At 36.3% G+C, this 26,239-nt stretch overlaps 1 protein-coding gene across 3 annotated transcripts in view; it reads left to right on the top strand.

Moving 5' to 3' along the window:
- WDR25 (WD repeat domain 25) overlaps nt 1-26,239 on the top strand; it is a 58,933-nt gene that overhangs the window by 19,825 nt on the left and 12,869 nt on the right. For all 3 annotated transcript variants that reach the window (XM_064423366.1, XM_064423364.1, XM_064423367.1), the window contains exons 3-4: nt 13,025-13,172; nt 22,378-22,508. In XM_064423366.1, coding sequence (XP_064279436.1) covers nt 13,025-13,172; nt 22,378-22,508 — 279 coding nt within the window. The remainder of the gene's footprint in view (nt 1-13,024; nt 13,173-22,377; nt 22,509-26,239) is intronic.

Genomic DNA, 26,239 nt, shown 5'->3' with positions numbered 1-26,239 from the left:
CGAGGAGCTGAGCTCCCTGGGACCTGTGGGTTTATGTGCACCTTCAGGGCTCTGCTGCCCAGAGCAATCGAGCCAGCCGGGTGTCAGAGCTGCTCAGTGGGGCTGCTGAGATGCTCTGCTGGGATACACAGGTGTTTCTCTGGGCTGAGTTTAACTGGGATTTCTCATGGTACCTCGGCACCAACGTGCTGATCAAGTAGGTTGGCACTATGGGGATGTAACCAGAGGTTGCCTCTACTGATAGAGTGCCACAGTTATGCATTATTGCTTGCTAAATGAAGTGTGTTCATCAGGCTTTAGAGCAAAACAGGGCAGGGAAGTGGCGCGTATTTTACAAGAATCTAAAGATTATGTTTACTTCTCTAGTTAAAAATAACTTAATTGGGTCCTGTGTAAATGCCAGGCAATGTTTGCAGGTGTCAGTATGTTCATATCTGCTCCTTGATAATTCTGTCATTAATTCGTAGTTTCAAGTCAACATCCATGCAGGAGAAAGTTAGCTTTTAATCTGCTCCTAGGGTTTTAGCAGGAGCTATTATTTTCATTTCCAGTTGCAAAGGCATGCTCTCATGCCAGCTGTAAAATGAGAGTTAGCGATACAAGCTCCATAATATGACAAAATCACAACAAATATGCAAGCTTGTTACCTAATTTCTAAACTATTGCTGGAGAACATAATAGATACTCTTTAGCATGTAAAGTTCTGACAATTTATGGATGCTTCCACCCACACTTGTGTAGCAGAACTTCGTATTTGAGCTGTACTCCTAGTTAAATTTAAAAGGTCGCTTACATATGGAAACTAGCTTTGAAACATTTGGACTACAGTTATAATCTCTCTTTGAGGTACAGCCTCTTGTGTCCTAAATTGCTGTAGTTTTTCTTCAGCTTATGATATCTAGGTAAACGAGGTACAAAATTTTTATATGCTTATTGGCTTTAAGAAAAAAAATTCCTGTATTTTTAAAATTAATATTGTGTCTGTGTTAATGTTTTAGAATTTGTTGTTAAAATAAACAGCCCCATACCTGTTAATAAAGAAAAACCTATTTACCAAAGTCTTGTGCAGAATGTGAAAAACGTAAGTAGTTGTTCTTTTAGGTTATTTTTTGAATCTTAAAATTTGATGTAAACTGTTGTACTTTGTACTGATGGAAAACATAATCAAAGATCTCTTGTTCAACTTCAGGGGGGCTGTATTACTGTACTACATGGTAGGAGTGTAAGTGAGCATTGAAAACCCTCTGCTGACTAGATGTACATTAGATTTGCAAATTACCTACCAATGCCCTTTGGGACAAAGCTCTTCATGAAATCATTGTCAATAACTTTCTGTTGGGTTGACTTATGGAATAGGTTGTTCTTCAAGATTTCGCAGGAGAGAGATTAAATGTTATAAAGTACAAAGTACAGAAACTCCGTAGGGCAATCTAAATGATGTTATAGGAACTGAGCTGTATTACAAAGAATATTAAACATATTTGCAATCTTCTGTTATTTGTCACATGAATAGCAGGCCCCTTTTCGTCTAGTGGTTGGCATGGATATGCAAAGGAGAAATAAGAAAAGCTAGTCAGTTTGTTTTATGTAAAGCTGTTAATATGTAGATACAGTTCCCTAAAAGAAAAAAAAAAAAATCTGTGTATTCTAATGATGCGTGTTGATACTGTGTAAATTGCTTAGCAAAGAGGAGCTGCTGTATTCACTTCATTTGAAAAAGGAATATACTTGAAAATAGCATAACACAGCCAATGTTGTTTATCTGTGCTAAAATTAGTGTGAATTAGTCCAATTTCAGTGTACCTGAGACAGCTGGAGTAATGCTGGTGGGGGAAACAAACCCAAGCCATCCCCATCTTTAGTGTAGAGACACATGGATATGAAGGGTGGAAATGGGTGTAATGGCTCCAACATGCTGGAGATAAATGTGGAAGTGAAATGTATTTGTTATGAGCAACAGAACGTGTGGGGAAGCTGGAAGGGAAGGTGAAGCTCCTGTTGGTACAGTAGGCATGACATGGTCACAGCCCTGCACTGTGCTTGGCCCCACATCGGGGCCAAGGCTGAGTTGTGGTGATGGCTGTGCTGAGTGAACAAAACTGAGCTGTGCTGTGTGCTTAAAAAAAAAAAATACAATGGGCAAGTTGTTTTACAACTTTTCTAGATAACTGTGTCAGAGCAGGATTTTTTCTGCTACATTGAAAAGTCAGGAATTTGCTGAGGGTTAATGTGTGTGTGCTGCTGCACACGAGATGGCCATCCCCATCTGTGGGCAAACTGTTTTGGTTGAGTCAACAGATCTTAGAGGAGGCACTGAATATCCTGGGAGACAAATGTGTAACTTTGAGAAATCCTGATGTGTTTGAGGCATCTGCCTCCTACACTTCTTGTGAGTGACCAGGAAATGCCAATATCCTTAATATAATAAATCACTTGAATCTCACCATTTTACTCATCCTTTGATGCTCCTCAGCTTCCAAGGCTTAACAATATTTTTCATAGACTTCATACTAGATAAAATCTACCTTCACACATCCAGTGGAGATCCACCTGAGCAGGAATTCCTGCTGCAGAGATTTGGACCTTTTTGGGATCTCCCTGTGAGGAATTGTCATTGAGGAGTATGGGAGGCAGCCTTGTGTTAGGAGTTATCTGGAGGCTCTTTAATTTTTGTAGGAAGAAGCACTTCCCATTTCCATGCAGCAATTGGATGTGTGTGTCAGAAGGCAGAACATTCACAGCACAAGGAACAGATTGTTCCAGGGGAAGCAGGAGACCAAGCCTTGCACTGAGAGACCTTTGTCACTTGGACCATAAACTTCTTGTATGTTTTTCCCATTACTTCCCCAGTGCTTCAAGACACATAAGCATCATAATAACTCAGTAATGGTATAAACAAACAATTGTATAGCAGAATTTTTTCCTCAATAAAAATTGGAAAAATTCTCACTCTTGGTGACCCTGGTATAACTAAAACAAGTGGAGATTGTACATCCATCCTGATAAATAACATCTTATGATGAAAAATCTTGAGAAGACCTCAGCCAAAGTTTATCCCTGCAGCCTTCAGGCTAGGTGTGTTCTTCAAAGCAATTAAAAAATATTCAATATAATTTAAAAAAATCCAAATAAATTACCTATTTTTTGGTGCTTTCTTGTTTTTCTGGTTAACCCAATTTTAATACAGAGTTATCTCTGCTATGCAGCTAAAATTTAGCATTATCCTCAGTGTCACGTAAATAATCAAACTACTTGTTGTGTTTATCAAAATGTATTCTGCTCTGGGTAAGGAAAATATCTGCTCTTATTCAAGACCTTTACTGCAAGAACTTAATCAAACAGTGGCCTTGCAGCCATCTTTTCTCTCCACCCTGTTTCTGAACTGCAGGATAAGGCTATTTCTGTGGAAACAAATCAAGATGTTAAAATTGTACAGCTGCTAGAGGGGGCACTGATGGTTCTTTCTCTGAAGGTAAAGATGACTCCAGCTTATTTCTAATTGTGTGATACAGCCTCAGTAAAATGCTACCACAAGCTGTTGTGGGCAGACCTGCATTATTGATTCTTTTGGACATTAAAATATGTAGCTAAAGTCAAATGTAAGATAACATGGGTTGTGCAACTTAATATATCTTCAAATATTTGCAGTTCTCCGTGTGCCTAAATTAGTGTAGTTTTCAGAGGTTGCATCTTCCAGGCCTTTTAGAGGGATGAGCAAGTGTTGGGTGTAATGTGACTGATTCACTCATCTCCACTCCAGGTCTTGGTGCTGCAGGGTTTGTGCTGAAGCCAGGAGTGAAGGGAGGTGCCAGTACAGAGGATGCTGAACTGACACCTCTCTCCAAGGGTGTTTGCTGCAGCTCTGCTGTCCCGCATGTCTTGCTGACCTTTAAAGGACTCTTAGGCAACACGGTTCTACTGAGAGTGGTCTCACATCAATGAAAAGCAAAGTGTTTCTCCAAATCTTAGAACGGGGGAAAGAATGCGGCTCTTAACATCTATTGCATCTCCATTCCTTTGGAATCTTTCCTTTTCAAGAACAAAGGAGAACTGGGATAATTAGCTGTCTGCCAGAGTAAAAGTCAAAAGAATGATCAGTGTGTTTAGAGATCTTGATCTCATTTAGTGAAGACTTTATTCTGTGAATGTCTGCAGTTTTCAAGTGTCTTCTAAAATGATACATGTGGTCTAAAATATTCCAACAAACAAATCTGTGCTTTGTAGAAGGAATCAATGTGTTTTGAAAGCCTAACGGTGTAATTTATTTCCCTGAAGTTTTTAAAGGAAAATAAAATGGTTTCAGGAGAATTTTCTTACTAATGATATTTTGGTTCCAAGGAGGGAAGCTAGAATTGTGAAGATTTCACTTGCCAATGTAGAAAAAAAATTACATAAAAGTAATGAAAATAGGCATGTCAGTTTACATGCAACTTAATACTGTCAAGAAATGTAACTAATAAAAAATGCTAGCAACTGTGTGATGGCTGTGTTTGAACAGTTTTATGCTATAGGTTCTAACTGACATTTTAATTAAAGCTCTAATACTTATTACCAGAAACTAGGTTGTTTTTTCGCATCCCTCTGTGCCTTTGCCAACTTGATTATAGTTGACAAAGTTTGATAGTTCTTAGGTTCTTCAGCGTATATCCTCGGTTTTTGGTTTACATTCCCCTGCTGGAGTGGCAGTAATTCCTGTAGAGAAATTCAGATGATGTCTAAGGAACTCTGAGTTGTGTTAGTACTTCTCTTCAGTTGCCCACTTTCCTGGAAGTATTTTTAGGGGCAAGATCATCTTACTGAGCTTGTTTCAATATTTTTTTTATTTCAGTGGGGGTGAACTTGTGTTGCTGGTACTGTTCATTAAACAAGTAAGATATATAGCTCCTGCTGCTTTTAATTTGTTTAAAGTGGTTTTGTTGCTTTGAAATGTGTTCTTGTTGTAATACAAACCTGCCTTGTATTACATTGTGATACTAAAAATAAATGCATATTTGAAACTTGTAACCGTCATCTCTGTTTAGAAAAAACAAACTTCTCTGCCAAACACACTGCACTGCAGTAAGCCTTGTGCCCCTAAAACTCAAAGCTTGGTGCCATATCTTAACTAGATGTTCACTGGAAATGCTACAAAACAATGAAATGGTCCATGATTGTGGTATGAAACACATTTAAAAAATAAACCAACACCAACCAACAAACAAAAAAAGAAAAAACCCACCCAAAACCCCCTGAAACATAGTTTTTGTTTCAAGATTTCACCCTGAACTTGTTCATACTTCGACAATATTTCAGTTATCTTGGAGATATTAATTTGGAGATATTAAACATTCTTTATAAACAGATTCTAATATCTCGCTTCAGTTTATAAGAGCAGCAGGGCTTACTTCTGAATAATTATATAATATTCTAGCACTTATTTACTTTAATCAAGGGTTTGAATGTGTTATTAGTATTTTGCTGGTCTGTGTTACTGCATCCATGCGTGTGTTCCTGGTGAGTGTTCGGCAGCATTGCATCCTGACACCAGCTGTGTGTAGGAGCTGTGCAACCCCTGCGTGTGCTGGCCTCCCTCTGACAGGGTGGTGAAACGCTGGAGGATTGAGCTTGTTTGTCCAGAAACTGCAGACAATTAACAGGGAAAGAATATTGAAACCGCTAAATGGAAAAAAGGTCTCAGCTATCCATTTAATCTTTCTGTCTGTAATTCCAACGCAAATTGTTGTTATTGTACTAAGGATGGGTGAGTGAAGTCACACATAGACTCCTACGTCTTCAGAAGGCAAAGCCAAGTATAGACAGTTAGGATAAAGCTGGGCCTGGTTGATCTTTAATCAATATCTCTCACACCATTGGCTAATTGGGAACAACACCCTCTTGTACACCTCTTCCAAGTAAACAACACCTTCAAAACACCAGCTGCAAAGATTAGAGATTGTTTTAATTCTTTCTCTGAACTTTCCCAAAACTTCCCAGGGCAATGCCTGGGAAAGTTTATCTGACTTTCTTCTCTGACCAGTTCTCAGCATCCATAACAAAAGACATCCAAGAAGTAGGAATTCACCAGAGTCCATGTTTTCTTTACTTTTCCCTTTTCTGAATCAAATGGTTTAAAAAAGAGTTTTCACAGATCAGATTACTGTGTCCTGAGGACACTTTTGGTACAATGGGAATATATAATTTGCAAATTCTTTAATAGAAATGTCTATGAAATATTTATGACAGTATTGTTCAGTATCTTGCTGTTACCATTTAAAAAATATAATTTACTTCTTTCTGAAGAGTTCTGTTTGCCAGTTTTGACTTGAAAGGTTCCTGTGGAGGCAACATTAATTATTTATACTGGCAAAACCCCAGATAGTTTGTACACTTTAAAATTATTTATGTCTTCATTTTTCCTTGGTTGATTAGATGTCCTCATGATACAGGTTAACTTTTGAAGTAGGGAATGGTTAGGTCTATCTAAATGAAATGTAATAGCCCTTGTTACAGCTTTACCAAAAATATTTCTTTGTTGTGTGTAATCAGATGGGCAGCTTTTGCCACAGTGGTATGGAGTTTTTGTTTCTTTCTTACAGAATTTTATTTTCTTTGTCTTATCCCTCCTTTGCCAACTGAAAATGTCAATGTTTCAGCTTCTTCCATTAGTGTTTTCTTAAAATCACTTTCACAGGATGCTGGGAGCTTGAAGTGCACTTTTGATTGGGTTTTTATTTTCCTATTAATGGGAAAACCACCCAAACAAAGCTTCACAACTAACAATTATGAAACCTTCCTTGGGGAAAGGGCTGCTGAGTCTCTGTGGGAGGAAAGATTAAAATAAAACACCAAATAATTGGAAATGTGTTTCACAGGCATGGTTGGCGTGAAGCTCGTGTAGTGCTTGTACTTAACCTTTGCTGGATTTTCCAGGATTAAAGCTTTTTTGACATGTGTGCAAATCAGTTTTCATAGCACTGAGTGGTTTCCAGTAGCAGTTCCAACTAGTGTGCCACAAGTATTATAACCTCAAATGCTTCTGCCTGAATAAAGCTCCCTACAAAATTCGAACTATCAGAGGTCTAATATAATGCGTTATTTTTGGGTTTAGTTTGATTTTGTTTCTGCGATTTGTTTTTGTTTTCATTTTTTCTTTCTTTTTTTGTAAAAGAGAAGATTTTACACCTCATTGATTTGATTAATGCACTTGTGACTTTTTAATATTAAAGTTTTTAAGGGGAAAATAACAAATTTAGATATTTTGCTGGCTGTCTCAGCTCATTGAATTTATTATATTTTTCTACTTTCCATTCTCCTTGTTTCTACAGTAGTAAGGGTTGCCTGGTAATAAGCTATCAAAATACAAATTCTTTTTCTCTTATTCAGATATTAAATCAATAATAAAGTTGGTTCTTCCCTTCAGATTAGGAAGATAATTGCATTTTGAGTTACAAGTGCTGCAAGAAGAAAACTAGTGGAAATCTGTAAATGTTCAAATGACAGCATTGATGTATATTTCTTACACCATGTCTACATTAGGAAGAGGGATGTCATTTAAAATATGTTCCCTAGAACACTTTAAACATTCCTGAAACAAGTGTTCAACACATATGAAAATGTGTTAGCTTTATCCAGCTATACAGAATCTTGCAGAAAAATCCTGCAGTCCTCTTTTTTGGGATAGTTGGTTTAAAAATTAAGCTGGTGTGTTTGAAATGTCATCACTCATGGTCCATATCTATCTACCAATCTGAACATCTATTTACATCCTTCATAACTGTTTGAAAATAAGTTTGTTAGCACTTGAAGGTTATACACAAAGTGACCTTAGCTCACAGGGTTTTTTTGAGCTTAATTTAGTTTTCACACGGTTTAACTACAGGTTTAGACAAAAGAGTTCAAGTGATTTCTTTTGTAGTTCTTTCAACAAATTTGTCTTTGTACTACATTATTATTTAGTTCAACATCTTAAGAGGACATGAATTGAAACAAGCATAAAATATTCTAAATATTCCTGTCGTTACATTAGGAATTTATATCTATTACGTGCAAGCTCAGACTTTTTTGTAAGTCACAGAATAGCTCGAGAGGCTTAGGCACACCTAGCAATTCTAATGCTTGGCTATTTATTGCTTCCCTTCCCGGCACTCTCTTGTTTCAGTTCTATGAATAAAAGAATGTACCTCCTTGTGTAGCCCCTTATCCTTGCTGCTGTGTGTTAGAGATAAACAAGGGGCACTTTTAGCTCTTGCAGTCCTGCCCAAAGCTGCACCTCATCCAGCTGGGGAGTCTGAAGTGGTAACAGCAGGAGATACCTTTTTATAATTTTTCCATGAGGCTATTTCTGCCCTCTGGCCCATTGATTTTCAAAGAACCTTTTAAAGTACAGATCAGAGCCTGCTTTGAAAACTAGAAAAGACACTTTATGTAGATAGTTTGGGGCTTCCTTCTCCACCGTATTTGTTAGAAATTGCATGTTAGCAGATATGGCATATCTTTCAGACCTGAATTCAGTTCTGCAGTTAAAAAACAAAGTAAAAAGCTGATTCAGTTTTGTCTCCTTGAGACACATCAGGGAGCAGTGCTGTTCCAAAAAAAGGGACAGGAGAGGCTCATGTCTTTTCAGATTCAGAAGTCTATGGAGCAGCCTGAGGAATGGAACAGAGTGGAATGGAACAGAGTCTATTCTAGTCAAAGCATGCATCCTGTAACTCAGTACTATCCCACATCATCCTTGAACAGGGCTGTTTCTTAAATGCCACGTTTATATTTATAGTAATTGGCAAGTATGAAATGATTTCTCACTGTGGTTCATTAGGAGCCATTGACAGAGGAAGTTGGTAACACAACTTGGCACCACTTGGCTAAATTGAGGGGGGAAGAATTCTTTTAATATGGATGTTATATTGAAATGAACATGGATCCATCCATTAAAAAACTTTTTAATTCTGGTACACATGCTCCAGATATTGATTTATTGTTTAGTATTCTTGACTGGCTCTGCTGTAGTTCCTCTATGCATGCAAATTCAAAATGCACACAGCTTAATTCCTCACTTACTTCCAACCTCTAATTTATCACAATTGAATCATTGTTCTCAGGTTCACTGTGCAATTACTGACTGCCTGCATGAATAGATGCACCTTTCTCTTTCTAAAAGTCAGGCTGCTGGATTTTCTTTTCTGCAATCTAAATTGGAGGCAAGTGCATCAAAGATAATCATAGCATGGCAATGAAAGAGATGTGCTCAATTCCTAATTTATCACTCTTGGTGTGCTTGATGAGTTCTTGTATTATTTTGGTTACTTTCCTTGTGTTACTGTGTCATTTTTTTTTTTCTGGGAATGAATCCCTAGTTTGTATGATCAGTAAGATAAAAGCCTTTTTGTGCCTCATGAGCTGGTTGATAGTGCAGCAGATCCCAGAGCATTATTCTGTGAGTGCTGTTTGCTTGAGTATCAAGTGCTTACCCTCTCCTGCTTCCTGCTGTGACTTACCAAGAGTTTTTATACCCAAACTGCTTTATTTTCCAAGGCTGTTTTCCTGAAAGCAGAAAATAGGATCTGGAAACATATCTATAATAAATCTCATCTCTTACATTGTGTAGTTGCTTATGTGCTTTGTGAACTTCCAATCTCAAGGGCAAGGAGGTCTGGTTATGTTACCTCAAATACATGTTACAGTATTTTCATAGCATTTCTAGGCTATACAGGAAAGCAAACAACTTCTGAAACAGCCTTTATTTCCAAATACTATGGAAAATGTGAAAGAGCAATTGAATTACAATGTGCCTCAGAGAAAATAAAAGGAAAATTGCTTTTGTAAAGAAATCACTAGTATAATTTTGTCACTTTGCTGTTTGTACCTGCCATTTTGGCCCCATATATTAATCCTAGCAGATAACTATGTAATCACCATAATTTATATAATGGGAGAGGAAATGAAATGAAAACAATTTATGGAAAAGAAATGGAAATGCAGTAGTATAAATAGTGAAGCCCAGAAGAGTAAGAAATAGTAATGAAAGATGAGCCAGTCTGATAAATCAAAGTAAATTTAAATAAAATTGGAAAAAATAAAATTAAAGCTTTCATTATACCTTTATGCCAGAAAAGAGTATTGGCTGTTTATTTCCTTCAAATACTGTATAATTAATTAGTTAATAATGGAAGATTCAGAGGAGGCACTATAATAATATGTGTTATTTTTCTAATAACAGTTGCATATTTCATTTTTTTGGTGATTCTTTTAAAGGGAAAGGATGGACTGGTTACTGTTTAGAATGTGTAACATAGCTTCAATGTGTGGTAAAAAATAAGTATTTTCAGAGTAGCAGAATGAAATGTGTGCTTTTAACTTTTTAGCTCAGCAATTAAAATCACAATGGTCATTACAAGATAAAAGAGCAATGTCCGGTTTAATGAGAATTCGGTATTTAATCTAAAAATAATGCTGAGTTTCTGTGAGAGCTGAGTTTTGAAGTCAAACTACAACACTTAAAGCAGTTGATCTCTTGGTAAAAATAATTTCATATAAAAGTGTATTGCTTTGGCAGATGTATAATAATTTCTAGTCTTTGAATTCTTGATACATGTGTTTCAATGCCTGTGAATGAAGATTTATATATATCTCAGTCTCTGTATTTTTCAGTGAACTTTTTCCCATGCCCAAGTAATTTATTCTGTACTAAATGTAATCTTTATTCCATGTAAATATTGGAGTTTATTCTACAAATGTTAATTGTAAAGGTATTTATTACCAGGTTAAAGTTTAGCAGCTTTTGGTATTTTAAATGAAATTTTTAAAATAGTTCTAAGACAATTTATTAAAAAAAATACTTTGAAATTCTTGAAACCATGACTTCTTAGATTATGGTGTTGTGGCCTTTATCTTCAGCCTTAGACTTGTTTTGAAAACAAATCCTTTTTTTGAGTTCATGTGAAGATGCCAGAAGAATATATTTGAGATCCTCTGCTGGTAAAGAGGTTTTAACTCATACTCCTTTTTTGCCAAAGAAGGCAATATTCACATCAGTCACTTGAGATAGGTAGCTTTAATGGCCCTAGTTCCTAGAATTTGGAAGATGTGATGGAAAAAAGACTAGGAAGGCCTTTATTTCCACACAAGTCATTCTTGACACACTTGACTCTCTCAGGAGAAATTGGAACCCTGAAATGCCCATCACCCTTGAGAATCTGCTGAGCTGACATTGGGCAGAGAGATGCAAACTCAAATGCAGAGAATTTATCCTTTTGCAACTTCTCCTTTTTTCAGTGAGGATGGCAGCCTGTGTGGAGCAGGCTGAGCAGACATTCCTCTCCATCTTTGGACAGAGGAACTCTCCCATGAGCTGCATTTTTTTCACTTACCACAGGTTGAACAGTGGAGATACACAGGGACAGGGAAGTGCTTAAGGGGCTCCCTAAGGAAATGCAGACATGATGCTGGCTTTGCAGTGATCCTCTGATAGGATCTGAAGCATTTTCCTATGTAATGAAATAGAAAAGATTCCCCATTTGTGCATATAACTTGGTTAACATCTCTGTCACCTGGAATCCCAGCCTGGTGTTTGTAACGTGAGGCAGACACAGCTGAGCATTCACTGCCTGGCTGAGCATTTCACCATGGTGCCCAGTGAAAACTGAGGAAGCTGGGTAGGAGCAGGGGGAGAAGCACTGGACTGAAGTGGAATCCGACAGGGGAAGATGCTCCCCTAAGTACTTGTTTAACCCTTGATCTTTGTTCCTCAAAACCTGGTTCTGTAATTAAAAGTTTACATTAATGGGCAGTAAACTAAGTGAATTTTCTGTCAAAACTGCTTTGCCCATGCAATTCTAATTCCAGAAAGCATTGCAACAGCACCATTACCTGGGCAAAAAAGAGCTGATGGAAAGTAAAACAGTGGAGAGAAATGTGTTACCAGGTAAATTGTCCCTTGGGCATTGTCAGTGGTCTCATCCACAAGAGTGGATCACTTGTTCCAACTCATATAATGGAAGGAAATGTGCAACTTTAAGGATGTGCTATTTCCAATTATGTCACTTTTTTTTAATGAAGCATAAACTCAAAAGTGCTGTTGGACTCACTTTACCTTTCTTGTGAAAATTGAGTTTTTGTACATAATCTTCAAACATGACAGAAAATATTGGAAGCACGTACCACCTATTTTTCCTTTCATCTTGATTCATTCATTAGCTTCCTCATACCAAAAGCCCTCCAATACATAATTAACCCTTTTTTGATACTGTAAAACTTGAAACAATCTTAAACTCATTAAAAGAGAGAAACTTACTTTCAAAAGCAGTGTAATATTAAAATTTCCCTGATTTTTTTTTTAAACCCGTGATTAGGGTAGAATACTAAGGGAATGGCCCTCACGGTTTCAGTCTTTACTGGCTAGTCAAATAATTAATGATAATTGGTTGCTTTGCATTGCAGAACTGTGCTTTTTGATAGAAAATCTTTTGATAAAATAATTTTCTTTAATGGAATGTTGTCTTCTGAGTATGCATTATGTAATGATACAGTCAGCAAGTCCTTTTTGTCCAGTAAGAAGAAAATATAATTGAAGATAAAAATACGTTACCCAAACTCTTGCTTTTTTCTCCCTTTTCACATTTTAAGCTCCATAGATATTATATTGTATAACCATAGGATATTTTAAAATTCAATTTTTACTGAAGAAAAACATTTATAAGAAGATAGTTTTGATGTTTAGCCTTCTGTCACAGATCTAGTCATATTGGATTTTTATATGGGTCAGTTGTTGCTAAACTTCTAATTTTATCTTAAAACTATGACAAAAATAGAACCATGAAAAGCATATGCTTTTAATTTTTTTGTCGACTGTACTTGGTAACTGAAGTCAAAGTAGTTGTATTTTCTAAAATATATTACTTGGAAACAAGTAACAAGTTGTAACCAGTTACCAACTTGATACAACTTCAGAATGCAAAGCTTTCTTAACTACAATGATTTGCTGTAGCAAATTATTGTTGAAAAAAATACTGTGATTCTTTGTAAAGGTGTCCTTATCCTTCTTTTCAAGGTATGGGATGCTGTAGATACAGGCTGCTGTTTAAAAACCTACTCCTGTCACTCCTGTGCCGTTCGAGCTGCCCGGTGGTCATCCTGTGGAAGAAGGATCCTCAGTGGGGGCTTTGATTCCATGCTGCATTTAACTGATGTAGAAACAGGTAAAGGCCATGAGGAATGCATTACAGCCATTTCTTTATTGTGTGCAGATAACTTGGGATCTTGCTAGCCTTGCTCTTTCTTCTAAAATATAGAGAAAACCATAGATGGAAATTAGAATTCTTGAAATGTGACCTTACTTAAAAAATGTATTTTGGCAATTAAGAGTAGCTGGAGAAGTTTGAGAAAACTGAAATATCTTACAGTTGACAATCACATGTAATTTATGTTATCAGATACTACACAGATGAATGGAATGAAATGTGTGTTTTTATGCTCTGTCACCATAATTCATTAAAGTGTTTCAACAGCCTCTTAAGACTGACTTCAGTAACATTTATACATATATTTAGTTTAAACATAGGCTTGTATCTCATTCTCTGTTGGGCTGAAGTTTGTGCTTGAAGTTAATTAGGTGATTTTTTTCTTTTTTCTGAATAGGACCTTAATTAGGAGTATAGAAACTTAAATTCTGGTAGGAAACCTTGAGACTGATCTCGCGTTCCTTTGATGCATTTTTGAATTTGATTTGGGATTTGATTGTTGTAAGCTTAACAACTAATTTCCTGGATGCTGTGTCTCCTCATGTGTCCTTTACAAACTAAAGTGCTTCTGTCAGCTATATTCCTTCTCTCCTTAATGTATGTTACCAACATCAGCAGCATTCACTGGGGCTGTGCATAATAGGACATCTCTGTGTGTGTGTATGAATTAGATCCAAAATGGGGCATTGTCAAGGGAAGAGATGCAATTTTACATTTCCCACTTAGTTTATGTTTAACTCCTGCAAAGGTGCAATATTTTTTGTAAGACTGCAATAGAAATCCTTACAAAAATTACAAGCAGTTTTTGTCTAGGAGGATTTTCTCTTGCATAAAAGCAAGAACTACATTGTATGTGAATATCTGGAAAGTAGAAGTCCTATTCAAAGGAACTGGGAAAGCAGCCAATAAAATTTTTAAATATTGTTCACATGAGAAAAAGGTCCTTTTTCATGTTCCAATAGTTTATTTTTTTCAACAATAGTTGTACCAGAAGTATTTGAATTCAATGATGGCTGGAAGGGAGCTGTTACCGTGTAGGAATTACAGAATACGGATGTTTTGAGAATATTCAGCTTTTTAATGGAAAGGGGTTTTATATACTTGGTGTAATAGTACATGAGGTTAATATATCAAGTAATTAATTTGTCAGACTTCTACAGCAACCTTTCTAGTCTCACATATAACTGAATTTTACTAATCCAAGTGGATTTACTTTTGCATGTAATGCTTAAAAATTCTAAATGGAATGGCTATCTTCATAATGGAATTTATAGCACCTGAATAGATTTTGTGTATCTGAGTAATTTTTCCTTACTCTGGGAAAAATCTAATAAAATCATAGGGAAAATTCCAAAGATATATAATTTAAATAATATGCTTTAATTTCCAACATCTCTTCATCTTAACTAACCAGTAATGGGATAGAAGTCTGGATTAAGTTGATTATAGTGATTCATTTATACTTCTCTAGGAAATGACAACGATAGCAAAATATATTTGCTAAGTGTCAAAGCAGATAAGTTTGTAAATGGTTCTTTCCTTACTGACTCGTGTGTTATAGAGTGTTTCTAGCTACTTCAATAAATTGTATGTGTGAAATGAATGCTTATATATTGGAAATAGCAGGAATTCATTACTGTCTTATTTGAAGAACACAGAATTGCTTGTAGTTCCTCTGAACTGCAGTTGTGATTGGACCTGACTTTCACACCTCATTTGGAAAAGCTTAATAGGAACGATCAGAATTTTAGTCTGATTTCCTATGTGTGCAAGCCAGTTTCTGAGCTCCTTCCCTGTTGCAAAGTTACTCTTCTTTTCCTACATTTCAGTCAGATCTGTTCAAAGAGACAGGGCAAGCAGTTTGCCTCTGGAATCCAAATCAATTTGATATAAAAAGCCTCATTTCCATTTGAAAAACACTAAGGCATCTATAAGATTTTGATTTACATTAGTTCACTGAATCATTCATTCCTCCTCACTCTTCATCAGTGCTGAGATGATTTCTTCTTTGATTAACTTCAGATAGATGTTAGAACTGTTCCTTCACATTGGACTTTCATATACTTTTTTGGACTTCAGTCCTAATTACTTTCCATTGCTAGTGTGAACTAACTACCAGTATGTTTAAATGTAGTAAATGCATGCCAGTGGGATTTCATAAATAATAATGCTCTCTTTCAGGCTCAGTGCTCTTGTATATTTTGTTCTGGTTCAACATTTTCCCAGTTGTTTCCTAAAATCTAATCTTTCTTGTCTTTGTTTTCAGTATATGTTTTATATATTACATCTGTGTTATAAAAATTGCTACATGTCTTTCACTAAGTGAAACCTAATGGTCTATAAGGAATTACTTAAAAAGTTTAAAAAAGGTTGTAAATACAGCTTAGTACATACATCGTATTGAGCTGCTGAGTTGTGAGGGATTTTTTGTCATTTTCTCTTGGTTTTCTGTTCAGAACATAGTTTCTGCCCTGTTAAATCAAAACTGTAGTCTGGATAATTGTTCCAGGTCTGATGAAGGCTAGTTATGATATTTCTCGAAGGAATGTGTCAGCAATTTTTTAACAAACAGCACTAGAATAAATTCTTCAGGAAATTTTCTTACTAAGCTTGGACTTTAGTTTGGGTATCCCATGTCCTAATATACTGCATCTTCTGGAGTGGGTTTTTTTTCAACCTTTATGATCTGAACAACATCAGAATAGAAGCAAACACTGAAATCTCATTAATGATGAAACAGAATTTTTGTTCTTGGCAGAGAAATCCTGATATAAGACTAAAAGACCCATCCATGAAATCTTATCCTGCAGTTTTACACCATCAAACCTCTTGCCCTTGTCACGTGTATGAAATTAAAGTTCTTATATATAAAAAGATCTAAGATGCTGCAAGCATAAAAAATGAACTGATAGGAATCTCAGGAAGTTCAACACATGACATGCTTCTGGAATGGAGTAATTCTGTGCAACAGACCAGGCTGATGCTGAACTGGTTAGAAAGAAACTGTGCAGAAAAATACCTGGAGATCCTGGTGCTGAATATGAATTAGCAGTGCTCTCAGCAAAGAAGGACAATGTCATTCCAGGCCAGATCAGCAAGTATTTAACTGGTATGTAGAGAAAATGGTACCAGGCTCTTCTCAGAGATGTGCAGTGAAAGGATAAGAGGCAAAGGAGCAATGTAGGACCACAGAAACTTGTTGGCTCAGCTCCAAGGTCATCAAATACTAAACCAGGCTGTTCAGAGAAGCTGTGGAGTCTGTACTTGCAGATCCTCAGAATTTCAGTGGAGAGACCCTTAAGTAATCTGCTGAAGCTAGACATAATTTGAGTAGGGGTTCTAGTAGACTACATGATGTCTGGAGATCCAACCTACATGATACTGCGATGAAGAGCAGGACAAGAGAAGAATTCAAGTTAATGAGGTTCAAGGAGTTCTCTTACTGTGGTTTGGATAAGAGATGATAGATGTTGTTGGGCAAGTATTTTTTAATTCAATTTGTAGATCATTATTTATCATCTTGAAAGGCCATCCAGTGCCTTAACACCAGGATGTGAAGCTAAGACTCTCCACAAATATGGGTTTCTTAAAAGCTGTTGTACACATTCAGTATGGGTTGGACCCAAAATATGCATTAATTTTTAAAGAACTCAAGGTTATGCATGAGTCATTCACATGAGTGGATCTGTGATTTTTTGCAGTTTGCATCAGGCAAGTTCAGTACTGCACTATGGAGATTCATGAATATTGGTAGATCCAAAACCTTCGGATTTACTGCCTGTTACCGGCTAATATTTTTTTATTGTCCTATTTTAAATACATTATTTCTTTATAAAAATAAAGCCTTTTGAATGTTTTCACAAATGTGATAATAATGCAGCAGTCTGAGACTCCCTGGTTTTGTTTTTCTCTAATAACACACAGTCATTTTCTATTACTGGTAGTTCAGACACATTATTATTTGCAGAGTATTAAATAGTGCTATATTCCTAGAGCACTGAAAAAATGCTTTTAAAACATTCTAGGTCAAATACATTTGACATTTAACTTCTGTCATGTCCACGTGCAATGAGATGCTCTACCAACTTTGGAAGGGTAATTGTATTTTTAGAATTTATTTATAACTGTTTTATTTTTGGAATGCATGTTTTATTAATCAGTAGGTTTTTCATTAGTCACAAATGAATTGGTATAATAGCATAGGCAGAACATTGGCTGGGTTTTTTACTATTTGCATATTGTAGATACTTTTCATTTCTTTAATATTATGACAGAGGAAATGTTCCAAGAAATTTTGGCACATTTCCTAAGTTGCCAAATGCTGCAGTTGTATTTTAGTTCATGGACTGAGCTTGCTTTCAAATATAATTTCCTCAGAGTTATAATGAGAGAGAGTTTCTTAATGGAACATTTTGTACCTACCTAGAGAATGGTTCAAATTTTCTTTTCTATGTATTTTTTTCAGTTCTAATTTGATAGTTCTATAGATATATCATTACTATTTTTAATGTACTCATATTTGTTCACATAGGAGTTCTAGTTCTCTTACCTAAACATCACCCCAGGAAAGCTGTGGCATTCCTCTGTTCCTCCTTTTCTCTCCCAGTAGTATTTAGAGAGTATGCTTTAATATACAGAAAGCTTTTATATGGCACCTCAGAAAAAAAGCCTAGTTGATTGATATTGTTTTTGTTTTCTTGTTTATTTTTTGCTTTTGAATGTATGCAGGCACCTTAGATGTGAGGTCAAAGGTTTCCCCCAAGATTCAGCAGTTTAATGAAATAAATTGAACATAGCACTCTCCAGCTAGGAGGTAACAGCATTTTACTTTTTATGCTTAGTGGTAAAGTCTTGCTGAAAAGTATTTATTGTGGGGACGTTAGAAGAGAAAATTATTTAGTATTTCAAACGTCTTCACTTCCTGTGAACCTGTGAACAAAAATTAGGGACAAAAATTAGTAAAAAACCATGTAATCAATATAACTTTGGTTCTTGAGAAAATAATAAAGCCATTTGTAAGCACACCAAGAATGGAGAAGTAACAGACAGCATTGATTTGTTAAGAACAAATGATGTCTAATCAATCTAATGTGTTTTCTCACTATTGTGCATGAGAGGGACTGTGACTGTAATGAAATATTTTTCTGTATGTTGTATTATGTCTTTTTCTAAACACAGAGGGAAATTAATTTTGCTAAGCAAGATTGCTCTTGTGTCCTTGTAGTCTTCACCTTTCTTTACAGAAAGACAGATTACAGATTAGGGTAAGGAAGTAAATGTTTTAGGGTTATGCAGGTGTGTGTGTGTGAACCTGAGGACCACTAAGCACAGTTACAGAAGCATCCTGTGCTAAGCAACTGTGCTGATGTTCTGTGAAAAATTCAGAATGTAAAATAGCCTTTAAAATATCTGATTTCATAGCTGAGCAGTTTCACAGTAGGCTGCTGCGTAAAGAAGCAGAAACATATATTCAAGATATTTTTGAAGATTTTTTTCCATATTGTGCATGTTACTATTATGTTACTGGCAAGCCTTTAATGCTTGGAGAATTTAATTAAAGCCTTTAAAGAACATAAAATACACTGCAAAAGATGTAGTAGATATTGTTATCCAAATTGTGAAAATTAAGGATTAGAGAAACATTTGATTTCTGCTTTGGAATAACAACCCCTTATAAAGGAAAATGATATGTGGTATGTATTTTCCCTCAATTAGCCAAAGACATTTTCAAAAGGCCTAATTTTCTAGTCTATGGGTTGGTTATGCTGCCTTTAGGAACTAAAATACAATAAATATATACACAATAAAGGTATATACAAGCATGCTGAGTTATACCTGTCATGGATAAGGGGGCTTCAAAGGCCAACTTTTTCAGTATATAAAATAAGGCCCCCCAAAGGTGAATATTTCATTTTAATAAAGTGTGTAATTGTAGAGAAGAAGATGGCCTTCCCAAAGGTGAATATTTCATTTTAATAAAGTGTGTAATTGTAGAGAAGAAGATGGGTAACTGAAAAAAATGCTTTCCAGAAAGGTGGAGGAGGATCTATAGCAAACACTGAACCTGGATTTCCCAAGCTATGGAGTTGGCTCCATCATAGCAGCATTACAGCCTGGAAAGAATAAATTCTGCTCATGGTAGTAAAACACATGAAGCCAAGGTTGTACAGAAAAAGGCTAAGAGTTGAGTTCAGTTTCTTAAATTACTGAATTGCATGAGCTATATATGCCCCATGTCATCTTTTGCATTGATCTGTTCCATCTCTCAGAATTTTTCCTAAATTTCTGAATTGTGAATAAATTTTAGTTGTGACAATAAGAGTGTTTCCTTTCTCTAACACTATTTGAGTTTGTTAACTGCTGCTGTTCAGCCTGTCTACATTCCAGTCTTGCTCATTTTCTGTGACATGGCAGTAGAATGGAATTCGTGTGTACATCTAATAAAACCAAACTCTTCAGAACACTGCTTACTCAATTTCCAAAAAGAGATGTTTGATTGAATTTCATTTTGGGGAGGCAATGAGAGAGGGAGGGTTGTCTTTCAAAGTATTAATTGGAGAGCCTGAGCTTCTAGGATTAGTTTATTGTGATTGTTTCTGACTTCAGTAAAAAAAATGGTTAATATCTGCATGAAATCATAAGGTGGCAGCTTAAAATAGGAAAAAGAATGAAGTTAAAGAGTACAGAGGTGAATAAGAGGCTCAGGTTGTTTGCATTAATTTTATTTGTTATTACATTGTAATGTGGAATTCATAACACTGAGATTATTATGGTTTAATTAAGTTAGTGACTGTCACTGAGAGCTTTTGGATAAATTGCAGCCTCTAGAAGACAAGAAAAGGGCAAATTCACTTTCAAACGGGAAGAGACAGAGTAGGTAACTAAAGCATTTTAGTTTCTGAAGAAAATATCAGGCAAATTATTAAATTACTTGGAAGCAGTTGGGAATGAGATGGAATTGACTAATTAATAACAAATTATGTTAAATCAATCTTTCTGTGGAAAAGGTAACAGATCTTGTAGTTAGTAGATAAAATGCATCTTGAACTAAATGCACATCTTTTTTGCCTGTGTTTTACCTGACTTTCTCATGTCTTAGGCTAGAGAACGTAAGTATTTATGAAAAAAAGCAGTTTTGAAAAGTCTTGTGGAGGTAAACACACAGCAAAGCCAGTGATTGCCAAAAGCTTAAATGAGGGGTTCCACTGAATCAGTTATGGATATATCTAATGCCATTTGGACAACACTCTTTGTGGAGAACAGTGATCACTTGATGTGTCCTTTATAAAGCTGTGAGACAGGATTAGTACAGGTAGGCTGCATTTTTGCCAATTTCTGGCTGCAGTCCCATTGAAAACTTGTTGATACTCCCAGAGTTTTTATTAAGCTGGGAACTAGTAAGAAACAAATTCCTTTGGGAGTAAAGTGCTATTAAACTCAGTAGTGAGCCTACATGGGGTAATTCAGTATTTTCTGAAGTGCTGGGGGTGAGTAAGATGCCTGTGTATGTGGCTTTTGTAAAGCCTTCCCAAATGATGCCTGGTAGTGGTGTAATATCTTGTTGCTCCTGTAACTGATGATTTTAATACTTTCTTCCTTCTCTGTGGAGTCTTTTTTTCCCCCTGTAGCTGTTGGGGTTCTGAAAGCTCCCATGGCAAGAGATGGTCACAGATATGACTTGTGGAGAAAATCTCTGCTGCCCTGATGACTTTTTTGTCCTTTTGGGGAAGGAACTCATGGACAAAATTAAGTGTTTCACTTAGTGGTGACAGAGAAGCTCTTTAGATCTTACACTGGCAATCGGTGGTGAGTCATTTGGAAAAAGGACAAAAATCCCCTACAAATACCAGAACTCACAGAGAACAACACTCACCCCTCCTTTAGGCTCTCTGTAATCTTTTTCCTCATCTTTTCCCTTTATGAGCATGTGTGGTGAAGTAAAACCTTTCTCTTCTTTAAGCTGAATAAATAAGTAATTTTACAAGTCTTAGCCCATTGACTGTGTAAGTTGAGTTCAGCAGATGAGGAAAATGGAGCTGATGATGAAATCAAATAAATTGGCTCCTGAGAATAAAATAAGCATAAAAAATCTGTGTGAATGATTTTTAGTATTGTACACCTAACTGCAGTGTTTACATCTGTCAGTAATGTTTTTATCTGAAAGTATTTTCAGTTGTTTAAAAAAGCCTGTTTTAAGATAACTCTCATTTGCATAAAATGCAAATTAAAGAATATTTTAAGAAGCTTTTATCATAGTATTTTGAAGGATTTTTTTTTTGTTTTACTTCTGCAGTACCTCCTTCACTGTTGCTTACAGCAGTAACTTTATTTAATGTTGATCCTTATATGGGATATGTAAAATATAAATCACAGTTGTTATTGTGAAAGTGAGCAGATATATTTATCTTGTTCCATACTGCTGTGCCAAAAGTTTTATTTCAGTGAATGTACAGTAATATAATGAATTTGTTAGGATGAAAGGAAGCAGGAACTGTGGAAAAGTCCTATAAATTAACCTAGCTGAGTTCTGTTGTGTTCCAAAGTGCAGGCAATCCAATTGATCCTAACCACAGGATCTGTGGAGATTAGTGTGTACAATTAAATGTTGGCAGCAGTGTATCCATGGGAACAGCTATTGACTTCATATGGTGCTTTGCAAATTATTTCCTACTTTCAAGATGAAGTTTCACTCCTACCTTTGCTGAAAGTTAAGTAAACAACTCAAGAGTTGTAATATAGATTGGGATGTGGTATTTCTGTACAGACAATGTTTTGTTCCAGTTATTTTTGTTTCACTGAAAAGAAAAAGACTGGCTTCTCAGTAGGGAAACATTCAACCATTAGATTTGATTTCTTCCTGCGTGTTGTCTGAACTGTGACCTTGGTGGAGCTCCTCTCCTCAGTGTGGGAGCCACTTGTTGTCTCCTTTCAGCACGAAGCAGTCAGTGGTGCAGAGGCCCATGAGCAGGAGCAATTTCAAATGGATAGAAATTAGTGAGCTGTCTTTTATTTTATTATATTAGACTAGCCCCAGATATTTGAAGTGTGTTATTATAAGCATGTTCACTTTTAGCAGCCTTGATATTTTTGAAACTAAGTTGAAATGAATAACATATTTCATTTTCTGTTCAAATTTTAATGTCCACTTGTCGCTTGATTTTAGGGAAGCAGATATTTAGCAGCAAAACAGAATTTAGGATCAGTGCACTGAAGTTCCACCCTACAGAGTCAAATGTTTTCATTTGTGGAGGATTCAGCCCAGAAGTTAAAGCATGGGATTTAAGGACCTCTAAGGTAAAGGACATTTTTTTCTCTTTCTCTTTCCAAGTGTTTCTTAGGTTGTGTGTGCTGTGTGTTATCAAGGTGCTAGATGTACTTACTGATCCTTCCTTAAATGTTATTCTGAGGTCTTTTGCATTTTGCTGTGTTCCTATTCATTGACATGAACCTCTGTAATGTGCTTTAAGTGCTATGAGGAACACTGTACAGAAAAATAATGTTTTTTTTCTTTCTGTAGATAAAAGTTACATCTAGTTGAATCAAACAAAGCCAATAGCTCATTTGAGGATTGTGAAAAGCAAAGAAACAGTACAGCTAATTTGCTCCTCAAGCTCTTACATGTGGGTGAGGATGTGTACCTTATGCCTTACCTTTTGTATAGAAGCCTGGAGCAATTTTTACATTCATGAAGGGCCACAGAGGTGGGAAATGTCTCTGTTTTAACTTTGTCATGAACCACAAAGAGCAATGTGCTCCCAGCTGCCATTCAGAGCTCAGGTAAGACCAGAGCTGTACTCTGCTAGTGGAAGTGTAAGGTAATCAACATCCTCATGCACAGAACAGCTCAAAGAGAAGCAGGGACTGTAAAGTGATTAGTTCTTTGTTTTCCTTTGAATTTCTCTGTGGGTAGATCCTACTCATCATAGTTTGCCATCTGTTTTCTCTTGAGGATGGCAGAAGGGACCTGAAAAAGATGAGGTAGCATAGCCACACCTTGTCTCTGTCTGTGATGTACTAAGAATAATATGTGAGAGATAAAGGGAGATGCATTTCAGGTATGAGGGCTCTAACAGGAGAGCTCTGAAATAATTGTGGGAGTTGCTCTGTTGAGGAAACAGAGTATTCTTGTGCAATTAACAATCAAGTTCCTGTGCTGCAGTTGCATTTGTCACTGGTGTTTGAGGAAAGCATTTAATTATGTAGCATCTCTACCACATGAACAAGTTATTTAAAGAAAAACATTAGTAAATACATATTGAGACTGCCACATCTGAGGCTACTCTGAAAATAAAATTACTGTGAGTTTCAGAGGTACAGTGTTAGTATGAAAATCTTTGTAAAAGTGGATGGGATTCATTGCATCCATCATACTTGATGGCTATGTTGGCTAGTTTTGATGTATGATGGCTAGTTTTCCTTAGGGATATGAAAAGGTTCTCAAAGCATAGGTCTGTGAAGGAAGATGGTTCTAGTTTTAAATTGCAAAAATATAAGTGCATTTAATAAAAAATACCTATGTAATATTTTAAAAAAGGAAATTAGATTTCCCATTTTCGCTGTTCCTCCTGGCAGGGAACTGAAGAAGAAAGACTAATAGAAGTCTTTACTCCTGAAGAGCAGGATCATAGCATGGAAACGACACAGCAAATACAGTTTTCCTTTCTTGAGATTCTCATAACAGTAAAACAATTGTGGGGAGGAGGTACAGTCTGTAATTGAATCTTTCAATGTCCTTCTTAACATAGGGAACCCATTGTTGTCATGGTATGCTGAACTGCCTTTAAAGGTGCTTCAGGAACTAAATGGGTGTCATCTTTTAAAGGCTTAAAGATTGTTGATTCTTATGTCAAATTTGAGGTCTTTGATTGTAATCCAAGAGAAGATGGCAGGTGTAGGTGACAAAACATTCTTTCAGACATTTTCTCTATCTATGAGAATCTGTGAAGATGATTTTTCTCTAGATTTGAAATCAATTGTGAATGATGAAGCATGGTCATATTAAAATTGGTAATGCCTCCAGCTTGTGTGTGTCTAGAGTGCCCAGTCTTTTCAGATGGAAAATAATAACTGATTCTGTTCTACAGTAACAAATGGCTGTAGTCACATGTTGCAAAAATGTGCCCGTCTGGGTGATGCTCATGTTGCGTACGGTTCTGGAGGAATAGGTTAGAAATTTTTCACAGGTGGTAGGACACAATCTCAAATACTGATAATGGAGAAGACACTTCTGTGCCTTCAAGGAAATAGAAGATTAGTTTACAGTTGATATTTACAATCCAATACTTATGCTTGAGTAAAACTTTTTTTTTTCAGCAATTCTGATACCAGTGATTTTTATGACAAGATCTGAAGACTATACAAAATTGGCATTGACTCAAGTAGAGCTAAGGGACTAGAGAACAGATGTTAGTGCTTGTGCTAGATAGATTAGTTCTGAGTTGTCTCCTGAGTCTGCTACTCCTCTGTTGTCAGTATCTCTGCCAATCTGCAGTAGTTTTATCTTTGAACAGTGTTATAGTGTCACCAAGACAAATGGCTTGAAAAATTCTGTTCTTGGCCCTTTCCCCCTCCTTGTGAATCATCAGAGCTTCAGTAGTGCTTTCCCTTGGCACCAGACAGGGTATCAAACAGTACTGTATTCCAAGCAATGATGACAATAAATGTGTTTGTCTCTTAAAGCAGCTCCTTCCTTTAAGGTTTTGTATTCTGAAGGTGCCTCAGTTTAACCACAGCTGAACTGTCAGTTGATATTTCTGGCAAACCTGATTAAAGATCAGACCTGCATAAAGGTAGATTCAGAAAGCATTTCCTTGTGAAGAGGAGCATGTGATGCTTAACCTGGACAGAGCCAGCAAAGCACCACAGGCATCCCAGGCTGTGATTGCCAAATATTGCCAGCCACCTCATCCTGATGTTCTGCAGAAGGTGCCTCCTACAGAAATAAGTGCATCTCTGTGGACTGGAGTTTTCTGTTTGGCTGTCTTGGAAAGTCTTCTCAGTGAAAGTTCCTGAAAACTGGCAGGAGAGAAGAAGCATGTCCTTCACCAATGGAGAGTGTAGCTGCAAGGCAAGTAAGAGAGGGGTAGCACCCAGTTTACACGAGGCAGTAACAAGGAACAGACTGAGGTGGAGGTTGTCTGAGGTCTCACCTGTGCATCATTACTGCAAAATATTGTAGTTACATTTCAAACTCTCAGGTGTAGAACAAAATGTTGGTTAGGCATGAATTATCAGTGTCATCAGTATGTCATGTCTGCCACTTCCTAGTTTTGGGGGATTTCAATGGCTTCTTCAGGTATTCCTGCTTTCAATTTATATTGTTATCTTTATTCACATATCTTTTCCATCTTACACAGTTATAGCCATGGTTAAAACTGGAGAGTGTCCTAGCCAATATTTTGAAATTTTTCCTGTTCTAATAAGTACCATTTTCTCTTAACTGAAATAGATGTCTGAGGCCTCATGCCACTTTTGTTTCAATTTTGACACAAACAACCTTTCTATCTTTCAAGTCCTTTCATCCTAATTCATTACAAGATTTTCCTGTTTTGCTTGTTCTTTCAAGTGTGTTAATCTGTCATTCAGTTTGGAATGATGTGTGGGTGAACTAATGATTCTTTTTGTCCCTATCATCATACTCCTGATAGCCTTTTCAGGCTTTGCAGCATATTTTATCAATAGAGAGAACACCCTAGATCAGGCATCTGAATCTTGTTATTCATCGGACATTGAAAACTCAATTTCAGTGTGCTGGTAATTCAATTTCAGGGGTCATTCTTTAGGATGTACTCCTGTGTTTTTACAAGCTATCCTCTTGCACAACTTAAAGTTAACTGTGAGGCAAAATGATAACTTTATCAGGAAATAAGGTGATTTTTCCTGGAAATTCAGAGCATAACAGAGAGAGAAAGAGAGAATGAGAAATTGCAAAAATGTTGTCCCATTACACATACATGCAGTGGTTTAAATGAGCTGCTTTATGGCAGTGTGCCACATTGATGCTTTCGCTGATGGAAAATTACATA

Source organism: Passer domesticus, chromosome 6 (assembly GCF_036417665.1).
Source record: "Passer domesticus isolate bPasDom1 chromosome 6, bPasDom1.hap1, whole genome shotgun sequence".
Classification (NCBI taxonomy): Eukaryota; Metazoa; Chordata; class Aves; order Passeriformes; family Passeridae; genus Passer; species Passer domesticus.
The sequence above is the reverse complement of the archived record's forward strand: the minus strand, read 5'-3'. Positions and strand labels throughout refer to the sequence as shown.